The sequence below is a fragment of the Sciurus carolinensis genome, chromosome 6 (assembly GCF_902686445.1).
Source record: "Sciurus carolinensis chromosome 6, mSciCar1.2, whole genome shotgun sequence".
In the NCBI taxonomy this organism is placed as follows: domain Eukaryota; kingdom Metazoa; phylum Chordata; class Mammalia; order Rodentia; family Sciuridae; genus Sciurus; species Sciurus carolinensis.
In genome coordinates, this window is record NC_062218.1 from 12669566 (window position 1) to 12682372 (window position 12807).

General features: G+C 49.0%; 1 protein-coding gene across 1 annotated transcript in view; it reads right to left on the reverse strand.

The window, feature by feature from the left end:
- The window catches only part of Ankh (ANKH inorganic pyrophosphate transport regulator), a 134598-nt gene that overhangs the window by 18676 nt on the left and 103115 nt on the right, over positions 1–12807 (reverse strand). The window contains exon 8 of the mRNA XM_047555662.1: positions 10376–10471. Within this exon, the coding sequence (XP_047411618.1) occupies positions 10376–10471 (96 nt within the window). The remainder of the gene's footprint in view (positions 1–10375; positions 10472–12807) is intronic.

Consider the following 12807-nt stretch of genomic DNA (forward strand, 5'->3'; position numbering starts at 1 on the left):
TCTGTCCAGGGTCAAACGATCGCTTACTGAGCCAACGTGCACAGGGCCCTTTTGGATTCTAACCGGAGGTCCTCCTTGTGCTCAGAGCACAGCTGCTTGACGAACTCCGCCTACTGGGTCGTTTTTGAGATACTGATGTGCAAGTGAATCAGTCAAGAGTTTCAGGCTGCTAGGAAGAGCTCCCAGGCGGAGCCCAAGTGGCCCTGAGCCCCGGGCCAGCGGCACTCCACCACATCCTGTGTTCTCCTCCACGTTTCCCGTGATTGTCAGGCCGAGCCCGGGGGATCTGAGGTCTGCTTCCCACACTGTCACCCCCGCCACGTGCCGCAGACTGCTTTTGTTTTTCTACAGTTAAGCTGAGCTCATGAAAACGATCTTTTGAACAGTCCCGCGGCCTTCTTCCTGAAGCCCGTCATCAGGCCCTCCAGAGGCCCTTTGCCATTGTGTGGGGCAATGGCTCTGGTGAGCCACACTGGCCCTGTGTAAACCTGCTCTGGCTCCAGTGGAGCATGGAGGGGGGCCTGTGGAACAGTGGGACTTGGGTGGGGCCGCGCCAGGCCTTGTGCAGGGAGGCGTGGGCAGACCTAGCCTCCCAGAGTGCGGAGGGGCTGGGAGCAGCGCGGCTTGGCAGCCCAGGGATAAGCTCATTGTCCCCCTGTGCACCTCACGCCACTCAGCACACATGGGGACTGATCCACTAAAGTGAAAATAAGTCATTTTTATAACTCAGGCTATGATGTGGATACGGTGTGCATATGCCCCAGCGGTTCCTGTGTTGAAAGCTTCATCCCCACCGTGAGTACTGAGAGGGTGGAACTTAATCTGACCATGGTGTGTGGAGGGGGCCTTGGGAGGTGACTGGATAAGGTCATCAGAGTGACCGATCCTGACAATCCAATACCGGTGCTATGTAAGAAGAGGGAGAGGCCTCTGGTCACACAGATACATGGACTCCTACCTAGCACTAAGTGACCCCTGCACCACCTTGAGACTCTGTCAGCAGAAGATCATCACCAGATGTGGGCTCCTGACCTCAGGCCTCCTGAACCATAGGCCAAACTAAACCTCCTTTCATTAAAACGTTCCAGGTTTGTGGCATTATGTTATTGGCAGCAGAGCATGTACTGATACAATTTATAAGATTCAAGTGGGAAACAGTGGAAGGATCAAGATTGAGATAATTTGGGAGAATAAATACAACTGGATAAAATACTAGCAACTTGCTTCGTTTTCTAAAAACTGGAAAAAAGATGTCAGCTTTTCAGTGTTACTAGTGGCATGGGTTAGTCCTGGGCTCTGTGAGGGCCCAGTTGCAACACACTGGATTACTCAATTAATGAAAAGAAGAATGAAAACAAGCCAAATAATCTAAATCTACCATTGGTACTTACTTCTATCAGATGCTATGATGCCAATAACCCTCTACCCCAAAGAACCATCAGCAAAGTTACAATTAAACCCATGAATGCGGGCATAGCCCTGCACTGCATGGTATTTCTTAGCGAATCCTCTATTCACATGGAGAATCTGGAAATAAAATAATAGTGTCTTATATAAACTAGAGGAATGGAGAATTTAGAAACAAAAGTCAGTTGAATAGCTAAAAGTCTGGTTAATCAGTCCATTTGGTCTCAGTGATGACAAAACTCCTTGGTCTTGGAAACATCAGCGTATTAGTTTGTCAGGATTGCTGTGACAAATACAAGTGGGTGGCTCAGAACAACAGGAAGTTAGTATCTTACAGTTGTGGAGTGGAAATCACCTGTGGGCACAACCATGCTCCCTCTGCGGACCCTGGGGAAGAGTCCAGGCTTCCCCCGCATCTGGAGTTCCTCGGCTGTGGTCACTGAACTTCAGCCTTTGCATGACGTGCTCCCTGCACCTGTGCCCAAACTTCCCTCCTTAAGAGAACGTGAGATAGCAGTTAGACATGAACAGGGTCAGGATTAAGAAAACACCTAGCACAGAGCTGCTCAGTTAATGCCTCAGTGGTGCCTCAAGGTCTGACCCGATAGCTGCTTCAGGACCCTGGCTGTTCTTTCAGCTCTATAAGCTATTCCTCTTGCAACAGGAGAAAAATAGATAAATTCAGGGGAGGACAAAGATGTTTGTACCGAAGGGCCCAACTGCCAAGATGTCTTAAATTTAACATTCTACATGAACACAGACGAGAGATTCCCAGAGAGGAAAGCAGGATGATTAAGATAGAGCCCACCCACCATAAATAAAAACCACTGCCAGCCAGGACCCGTCAGCCAGGCCCAAATGGCCAAGAGTTGCCCTTTGGTTGTTAGCTAACCTAGAGCCCAGTGGTGAGACTTGGGTGGGAACTTCTAACAATCTCCCTCCTACTTCAGTAAAAATCCGGGCCACAAAGAAGTAAGTTGTCACAAAAGAAGTGTGCCGTCACTCTCCTCTCTGGGTGGATCCACCCTCTCCCTGAGGTGCTCCCTCTTCTTCCTTCTCTTCTAATAAACTTTGCTATACTTTTACTAAGTCTCACTTGAAATCTTTTCATGCAAGAACGCAGTGCAACCTCTGGTAAGTTACCATCTCTGGTGTCATCTTAGCTCCCTTACTAGGAAAGTGGGTCATGCTGGGTCAGGACCCCCGTCACCTGCCAGAACCTCTTCTCTCCCCCCTCTCCCCAGTACTGGGGATTGAACCCAGGGGTGCTCTACCCTGGGCTACATCCCCAGTCTTTTTCATTTTCTATTTTTAGATAGGGCCTCACTAAGTTGGTTGAGGCTATTCTCGAACTTTCAGCCTCTGGAGTAGCTGGGATTACAAGTATGCAACACTGCTCCCTATCTCAGAACCTCATCAAAGCCCTGTTTCCAAGATAAGATTACATTTGAGGAAGTGGGTTTTAGCACTTCCATGCATGGATATTTGGCAGACATAACACACTGTAACCCATAATAATCAGAATAGAAGGTCCTAGGATTGGTTCACGGTCTCTTTTTTTTTTTCTTCTTTCTTACTAACTGCAAAAGGCAAGACTCAGAAAGATCAAGAATGAAAATCTATTTTAACATTCTTTAAAGAATCAGATCCTTCAACAACCTCAGAATAAAACCAGAAAATGCAAATGCTACAGGAAAACTTATAGGGTCAACACTGTAACATACAGGCAGGCATGACTTCCTTGGTAGGACCCTGATAGCTCAGGAAATAACTCCAAGAACCAATAATAGAATGGCATCAAATTAAAAAGTTTTTACACATCAAAGGAAACAACAGTATGAAGAGAGAACTCCAGAATGGGAGAAAAGTTTGCCAGCTACTCTTCCCACAGAGGATTAATATTCAGAATATATAAAGAACTCCAACAAACTAAACAACACCAGGAAACTAAAACAACTCATTCAATACATGGACAACTGTACTAAATAGATACTTCTCAAAATAAGTAATACAAAGAGCCAACAAACATATGAAAAAAAGCTTCAATTTCTTGAACAATCAGGGAAATGCAAATCAAAACTACACTGAGATTCCCTCTCTGTTGGGAGAAATCCTAGTTCTTGGCTCGCAGCAGTTAATGTCTCAAGTGTGTAAACTTGCAGAGAGGAGCATTCCGCTCTGACCACCTAGGAATGTAAACAACTGCCCCCGAATTGACCTAGTGTTACCAAGAGAACCTGTATAGGGGCCTGGTGGTCTGATCCCCCGTGGTACAATGTGATTGGGTTAAAAGTCTATAAAATGTTTTGTTTTTCCTGCAATAAATGAGTTTGCAAGTTGCTCACCACAAGCCTGCTTTTACCCAACTCCTGGGGTCTGGGTTCTGACTCCGTGGCTCTTACCTGCGCCTGAGCTAGCCTGGCACATCCTACACCTCTCCAGTCAGAATGGCAATTATCAAGAATACAAATTACAAGGAATGCTGGCAACTATGTGGAAAAGGAACACTTTTACACTGTTGGGGACAGTGCAAATTAGCATAGCCACTATGGAAATCAGTAAGGAGATTCCTCAAAAACCTCACAATGGAACCATCATAGGACCAGCCATAACACTGCTTGTATTTATTCTAAAGAATTAAAGACAGCATATTCAGTAGTACAGGCCTACCCATGTTTACCAAAACTCAATTCCAATACCCAAGGATGGAACCAGCCTAGGCGTCTGCTGACAGATGAAGGGACACAGAAAATGTGGCATATACACACATGGAGTTTTATTCAGCCACAGAGATGAACAAAATTATGTCATTTTCAGGACAATGGATGGAACTGGAGAGCATCATGTTAAGCGAAATAGGCCAGACTCAGAAAGTCAAGGTCGGATATTTTCTCTTATATGTGTAAGTTAGAGAGAAAAAAGGGAAAAAAAAGAGACCTCATGAAAATGCAAGGGAAAGCCAGTAGGGTAGAGGAAGCCATCAGGGGAGAGCGGGGTGCGGGCGAAAGGAGGTGCTGGTGTGAAATTGACCAAGTTTTGTTTAATGCGTGTTCGAATATGCCGCAACCAGCTCCTCATGAGGTACAGTTGATGCACCAGTAAAAGTTTTTTAAAAAGGAACTGGATCCTTAAATACTGACAGCCACTGACCTCGGATGCCCCTGGGTCCAGCTGTGTGGGGCACTGCAGTTGGACGGCATCTGGGAGGCTTCCCTATGGGCCTTCCCTCTGACAGCGACACCCCCACCCCACACACCCCTCCTCCTCTGCTGAAGTTGAGCGAGGCCAGTTCCTGGGTGGCCCACAAGATGCGGTCTGAGGTCCTGGCACAGTCTCATGACATGGGCATAAACTGAATGTGCATGTGCAAAGCCTGCTGGGAGTTACATACCATGCATGCACTATTTTTTTTTTTTTTTCCAGTTCTGGGGATTGAACCCAGGGCCTCACACACCCTAGACAAACACTCTACCATGGAGCCCTTTTTACTTTTTATTTTGAAACAGGGTCTTGCTAAGTTGCTGAGGCTGGCCTCAAACTTGAGATCCTTCTGTCTCAGCCTCCCTAGTAGCCAGGATGACAAGTGTGTGCCGCCATGCCTGGTCCTCACCCACCTTCTTGGAACAGGTCAGTACGCCAAAAATCAGTCTGCGGAATTGATTTGCCAACTGACAGTTTGTCAAATTCATTGACTTTTTAAAACTACGTCTTTCTTAAATTCTTGTAAGTTTATAGCAACTTGTACTGGAAGGATTGGCAGAGCTGCAGAGGACTGTGAGAGCCTGGAGCCTCTGGCTCTGCATTCCCCCCGCCTGTCTGCACCCCGTTCTGCCCTTCTTTCTGTGGCAGGCTCCCTCTCTTTTGTGAACAAACACTGTCTCTTTCTCTTCTCCCGGCCTTTAGCCCACTCAGTCTCCCTTTCCTGATCTCTGCTCTCTCGCTCCTCTGACTTTCTTGGGGTTGGCATCCAGGGGGTGCTGGGTATGGTTGTGTAGGCTGTCCACTGCATAAAAGTGCCCTGCTGGCTCTGCCTGCCAGGATCCATCTGGACGAATGCCCATGTCCATTGTGTATAGAGGGACTGGGGAGGCCTTGGCGGCAGCAGCCTGTGCTTTGCATGGATTCTTCTCCACGTCCTGAACCAGAGGGGCCCCCGCTCTTGGCACCAGTTCTCTAAAGCTGAAACAGCAGGGAACTTGAGAAGAGAAACACCAAATGCTCTTAAAACGCTGTTGGTGAAGTCAAAACGAAAATTGGTCAACTATAAGCCACCAAAACCGTTCAAGCTTCTCCATTTAGCACGGGTGTCACGAACTTCAGAAAGTTAAAAAAAAAAAAAAAAAAAAAAGACATGTTTTGGGTAAACTGGCAAATTTGGTCAAAATTTAGCAGCCTGATTTGTTGACTTTCACCAAAATGGCCTGAAATCCAGGCACTGGGGGGTCGGTGACCCTTCCGGACCCTTCTCCCCATCAGCAGTCCTGTTGGAAAGACGTACCTCACCCTGGCGCAGCCTGGAGCTCACCCTCAAGTCTAGAGTCCTGGGGGATCAGGATGGGCCTCGCTGGGGCATGCGGAGGCAGGTCCCATAGCTAGCGTGGCTGGTGTCCTTCCCTGAAGCTCCCCTCTGGGCAGCAGGTCGCTGACACCCTTCTCAGCTCACCATCCTGACTGGCTACAGACGCACAGCTTCTCAGGACACTCTATCACTGTGTCTGCAGCCGGGAACACTGGCAACAGGGACCTCCGCTCTATAGGCAGGTTCAGGGCTAAGAGGCCATCTGCCAGGACACCGTACCAGCGCCTCTGCTGCTCCAGGTTCTGCCCTCTCCTCTGAGTCTGGACGGCCGTCTGTAATTGAGTCTCCCCTGCGTGGCGACAACTGGCTTGCTTCCTAGAGCGAGCACACCCTGTGAGGCTGTCCTTCCAGATGGCTTTACTCTGTATATATTTTTGGACCGTGATGTCCTTCACTTCAGACAGCAGCCCGCCGGTCTGCAGTCGCCTTGCTAATCTCAGTCTGTATCGTGCCCACTCCCTGGTGGCTCTCGAGGGGGTCCATTTTTGTATGCCAGTCTACCATTTTAAAGCTAATCTTTTGAACTAGTTAAAGATGCCCCTTTCCCTATCCTCATTCTCTTCGGATAGTGAGATCAGTCAGCACCTCCCGTGGAGCATCTTTGAAGGACTGAAAGCAAGATGCTAACAGAAACAGAAACTCCTGTTTCTCTGCTCTAGGCTCCTCCTGAATTCACCAGTCCTTCCAACTGGGCAGAGGATATTAGTCGCTTTTCTTGAAACCTAGTGATTAAAAAAAACCTTTTTGGGTAAAAATATGAGGGCGGAAGCAACTTTTGGAGTAGGTAGATCCTTCAAACTTAAATGGAAGATCTATAATAGGGAACACATGTCATCGCAGTACACTGAAATATCAGTCTCTCATTGTCAAAAGTGACAGTAGTATTCTTCATAGGTCAAGCCAAAATATCACGGCCTGAAAAGGAGTCCTTTCTGATGGAAAGGATGAATTTTGTTCTGGACAGTAAAAGTTTCTCTTCAAAATGCAGGTAGTGCTGAGCATGGTGGTGTACAACCACAACCCTAGCAACTTGGGAGACTGAGGCAGGAGGATTGCAAGTTTGAGGCTAGCCTCAGCAACTTAGAGAGACCCTGTCTCAAAATAAAATATATAAAGGGCTGGGGCTGTGTCTCAGTGGTTAAGCACCCCCTTGGTTCAATCTCTGGTACGAAAACAAAACAAACTCCCAAATGCAGTTGGCATCATTGTGTCACGGAGTGTCTACAGGGCCAGTGGGTCAGCCCTCTTTAAGACTTGGGGACAAGAGCTAACTTCCCCAAAGAGCCGAGCACAGGAAATCATATAACTGTTCAGTGATTCATAGGAAGCTGTAGAGTCATAATGAGGCTCACACTTTATACACAGAATCACCCCCTGGAATAAACAGAGAGCTCTCTGCGCCTGAGTTTGTCTCCATGACCCCTGCTACGTTAATTTCCACACATTAAGATGTTTTAAAAGTCAAACAATAAAAATAGATTCAAGAGTAAAGGGCTTCCTAGAAGCTTTAAAAATAGAATAACCTGAGCATAAGTTAAGAGGCTGTGGCTCAGGAAGGCAGCGGGGTGGGGTGTGTCTTGCTGACCCTTTCCCCCGTTGAGAGCTGGCTGGTGGCCCACCTACTGAGCCCCTGCTACCAGGCAGGAAGGTGGACCCCAGGGACCACGTGGCAGGCCCCATGGAGCTCAGAGCCCAGGAGCCGCAGCGAATGTGGAAGAATGAATCTGGCAAGTGAAAGCAAGCGTCACGTCAAATTTGTAAGAACCTGGCTTTATGTTTTCCTACATGTGTTTGGATGGCAATTCCTCTAGCCAAGTCGCGGGATCGACTGATTCAATCACCCTAAGGATACCGATTGTGAGAACTTCATAAGCTGCAAACTCCAAGCGCAGGGCTTCTCACGTTGACGAAGCCACCATTTTGTTAAGTATGATGTCAAGTGCTCCGGTCTGGGGCCTGAGGACCAGTGTTTGTTCTGACTCTTTGGGAACAGCACAGTGCACAGGGCAGGGCCCAGGAGGGCTGAGTTCTGACCAGTTCTACTACTGGGTACTTGGACAAGCCGCTTGTTCTGTCTGAGTCATTTCCTTTTCTGAAAAATTATAGGTTTTGACTAGTTCATCTCCAAGTTCTCTTCCAAAAAAGAATTCTGAGTCTTTTATTTCTCAGGTGAAAATTTTCTGAGATACTTCTAGTTATAGATGGCTTTTCAATCTAGGATTAGAATAATTAAATACATAAACCTCTCCACCTCAGAGACGTAAGCATTTTTCCAGATCCCAAGTCCACTTCAAGATAAACTCACTATGGAATATTTTTTTCTATTTTCTTTTTCTCTTTCTTTTTTTGGGGGGAGGGCAGGGTCTCCCCATGTTGCCCAGGTTGGCCTTGAATGCACAGTCCTCCCACCTGCGCCCGAGTAGCTGGGATTGCAGGTGTGCACACCACGCCCAGCACTATGAATGTGCACGTGCAAATCATTCCCCATGAACCACGGGACTGTCCTCAGACTCAGCGCAGTAAAGCTCTCATCACAGGCCATTCCAGCTGTGGGAAGGCGTTCACGTGGGGAGGAAGGCAGGAGGTGGGCCTCCATGGCAGGTCTGGCCTGGGCAGGAGCCGCTGGCTTTCTGTGCGCATGAAGTCCAAGTCACAGAGCCGACTCAACCTTCAACTCCCAGTCATTTAACAAAGTCTCCAAAAGCTGAGGTCTGTTCCTAGAATAGAAACTTCTCTGTTTTTTCCTAAAATACTCTTTTAAACAGTTTCAAAGTTGTTCAGTGTTTTGCTAATATTTTGGGGAACTATGGAAAAACTTGCACACCATAGGAAGAGAGAATGCCAACGGAGGGGCAGGGCTGCCCAGGGTCACCAGCCCCACTCCGGCCGGCCACCAGGGCTCCTCCCAGGTGGCAGCCTGAAGAGGCTTTGGACAGCCCCACCTCCCAAGGGACAGACGGGTGTGAGGGGCCCCGTCAGTGGTGATGGGCAGTTAAGGACACGGGCCGCGACTCAGAGGGGTCAGAGGCCTTCCGCGATGGGCCACTGTCCCGAGCTGTCCCTGTCACAGCCTCCTCAGGTGGTGGATGGGTGCATCGCATATGCAGCTGCAGGCTGGGAGGCAGGGTCTGGGAAGGCTTCCAATGTGTGGGGCTTGATTTTCAAGGCCACTAACAGGCGTAACAAGCTAACTGGTGGTCAGGGTGGGGTGGCCCTCACTGTGGTCCTGCTCTCAGCACCACCGGGCACCTTAGAAAACTTCAGTCCTCACTGGTGGTTGATGACGACTGCGGCGCACCAGGCACTTGTGCAACGCGCCTACATACACAGGGACATATTCTACGGGACTTAACGGGAAAGGGGCAGCCGCGGCACAAGCAAGGAAAACTGAACTGGGTTCAAAAGACCCCCCCCTTTTTTTCCTTTGGTACCGGGGATTGAACCCAGGTGTGCTTGACCACTGAGCCACATCCCCAGCCCTTCTTTTGTATTTTCTTTAATGACAGAATCTTGCTGAGTTGCTTAGGGCCTTGCTAAGTTGCTGAGGCTGGCTTTGAACTCCACTGGAATGACCGGTGTGCGCTACCATGCCTGACCCCAAAAAGTTTTTTCTCCTCGTCTCATCTCCATCTTTATAACCCAAGGGCACAGTTTACCAGGTAAGGTTGCTTAGACATGTTTTTTGCTACAGTTGATAGATGTTATGAACCACCTGAAATTATTTACCATGTCCCTGGATTATAAAACATACATATTTTCCCCATTTTTTGAACTTTATCTTATACATTTGAATTCCTCATGGGACAGTGATAAGAGAAGGGTGTGTGTTGTCATTTAACGATGTGCACCTGGTCACCCACAGATGCCTGAAGAGCCGTCACCCACAGTTGTTCACAGCTCTATCTTAGGCAGACAGGGCTTGGGATCCAGTGGGGGCTCAATAGAGAGGGACAGATTATGGCGACATCAGTATAATATAATAGGAAAGGAACTTTTACTAGGGAAACAGAAAAAATGCCAATTAGATTTGGGAAAGGGACAGGAAACGGTTATAAAGCTGGTTTTGGATGTTTAAAAATTGGGCTGGAAATAGTTTAGCAAGACAAGAGTATTTTTCAAATTGAAGGCAAAGTCTGACTTTCTTGATCAGTTAGAAGCCCCGAGAAATGCCAGAAGGAGGGAACCTTTAATTCTAGATTTGATGGCCTCACTGAATAGCCATTCACATTTAGGGAATAAAATGTTTCAAAGAGGGTATTGATGAATTTGGCATAGCATAGCACCACATTATGGAACACATGATGGCTTCCTTTAAAACAGCAATTCCCCTATTTACAAAACGGGGGTGGGGGAGAGGGAGGGAGAGGGGCTTGCACACTCTTCCCTTACCGTCAGAGACAAGGCCATGCAGACGAACGTGAACTTCTTGATGTGGGCGGCCGTGACGGTGTTGCTTGTGTTCACCAGTTTATTGCTGGGGTTATTCTGGGGAAAGAGAACGAGAGAAGGCCGTGGTGGCGGGGCCCTGGGTTATCCTTGGCTGACCCCCGACCCCCAGGATCTCAAAGAGCATCCGGTTTTCCCTGATGAGCCTGAAGTACCAATTTCAAGTGACAGCAGGGAAGGTGGCTGTCACCTTGGGTCTCTCAGACAGCTGTCAGGTTCCTCCATATTAGCCAGGGCGAATTCTGGACTCACTCAGTCCTTTGCCGAGCGCTGGGTCGCTCACCTCGCCCCGCCAGGAGCGGCTCTGAGGCTGCCCCTCCAGCAGCTGCTGTCTGGCCCCCAGGGTTGCCTCCCTAATTGTCGCGGCTCTGTTCCCTGAGGCTGGGCTCCTCTCCTCCCTACCAAATGGACGGAAATTCCCGGGCACTCAAGGCCCCGCACAGCCGGACCCAGACTCACTTTCCCACTGTCTCTCCACCCGCCTCCCCGGCAGACCTGTGCTTTCCTCCTTCTTGCTCCTGCTTCTCGAACCGCCTCTCAGGAGCCATCATCTCCCCAGCCCATCTGTACCCAAAGCCTCTCTGACCTGCGGCCTCCAGGCCATCCTTCCGATCTTGCCTTCTGGACTGTTGACCGCAGGGCTCTCTCAGGGTGGAGCCCGAGCCCTGGGACACGTTCCGTCCCCGTGAGGCTGCGCACCTCTGTGCGTCTTGCCCTCTCCGGCCCTGAAGCTCCGAGCACAACCTTCTCGGGTAGAGAAGGTCTTCAGAGAGCATTTGCTACACTGAAGCTTCAGCAGTACTGCAGGTGGCTCAGATGTCCTCTCACAGGCTGCTAATCGAGGTCTGCTGAGGCTCTGGCAGTACCACTGCCAAGTACGGTCCTCACCCCATCCAAACCAGTGTCAGCCCCACAGCCAGGAAAATCAGCAGAGGGAACGAACCTCTGCCTCGTTATGGATCCAATTAGTCCCAGAACTGACAGACAAAAACAGTCCACACACCTGGCTCTGCATCCTGCCCAATGAGACCCGCGCACAGCGAGCACAGGAGCTCCGAGGAGATGCCCGCGATTCCTTCACTGTGGAAGTTCAGGTCATCTCCCCTCCCCTCGTGGATGCCACCAGCACAAACCTCTGAGTGACTGTACATTTTAAAATTCTCATCTCTAAAGCGCGTCTGCTTTTCTGAATGAGAGACCACACACATCCCACCGTGCCGGTGACCCCTCATCCACCCCAGGGGCCTGTAAGAGGGTGCCCTGGTGGTGGAGTGGAGGGGGGCCACACCCAGGGGACCAGGCCACCTCACAACACACTCCACCCGTGCTGATGGCAATGTGCTAGGCTTCTGCAGGGGCACGTTTATGGGTGAAACAGCAAATATTTTATTTGTAAAATAGCAAACATTTCTGCAAATATGACTGAAATGAACTCACATGCATCATTAAATTAGCATGGTTCTTTCGTTTTGTTGGCCTGATGTGTTCAGAAGCATACTCCTTCATGGATGATAGCTGAACCTTAGAGAAAATTTAAATCTCCTAATCTGGACCCCACAAGTCTTTTATTCTTGACTTTAATGGTCAAGGCAATAAATTCTAGCAGTTCACCCAGAGGGTCCAAGATATTGGGGCTAGATGTTGGTATTCCCGTCGTGGTTTGGTGTCCTCCCTGGAATGAGTGGAAACAGTGGGCGAGATTTTAAAGGGATTCTGAGTAACTCAAGTTTCTGGCCAGAGGTGCACTCATTAAAGGGATATTTTCATAGTTCCTAACCCCTGTGATTAAGAACAAAGCAATGTTTCCCTTGGATGCTCTTACTAAGCCATACAGTGTGATATTGTTCAGCTTTATTATTTCAAGATGGCCAAAACCAGTTTCAGATGGGACTTTCCTCGCCAGGAGGCTCTGCCGTTTCAGCACCTGCCTATGACATCAAATTCCAGTATATAATCCTATTCTCCAGAGCAAGAACTGAGAATTAGCAAGAAGAATGATACCCATTTTGGTTTTCCTCTATATGCCTGGTCCCTGAAATGAAAAAAGTGATTTTTATCCCTAGACTGCATAAACCCGCTCAACACAGGGTGTCCCCTCCTCCTGCAAGTGATTCAGGCCTCCTCCAGTCCAGTCTCCCCGTGGGGCTGTAATCAAGAACATTCCCAGAAGCTCTGCACCTGGAAGCTGCGTGTGACTGTCTGCGGCAGGCGGTGGGCGCTACGGACAGGCTGCTGAGGAGTTCCACCCGCTATCTCATGCTGGCTTGCCCGCTGGGATCCCCGCTGTGTGGAGGGGGATTAGAGTTCATGGGTGAGCACGGGCACACAGGGACAGCAGAGGAAGGTGACTGGGACACAGAAGACCCCAGGGGGCT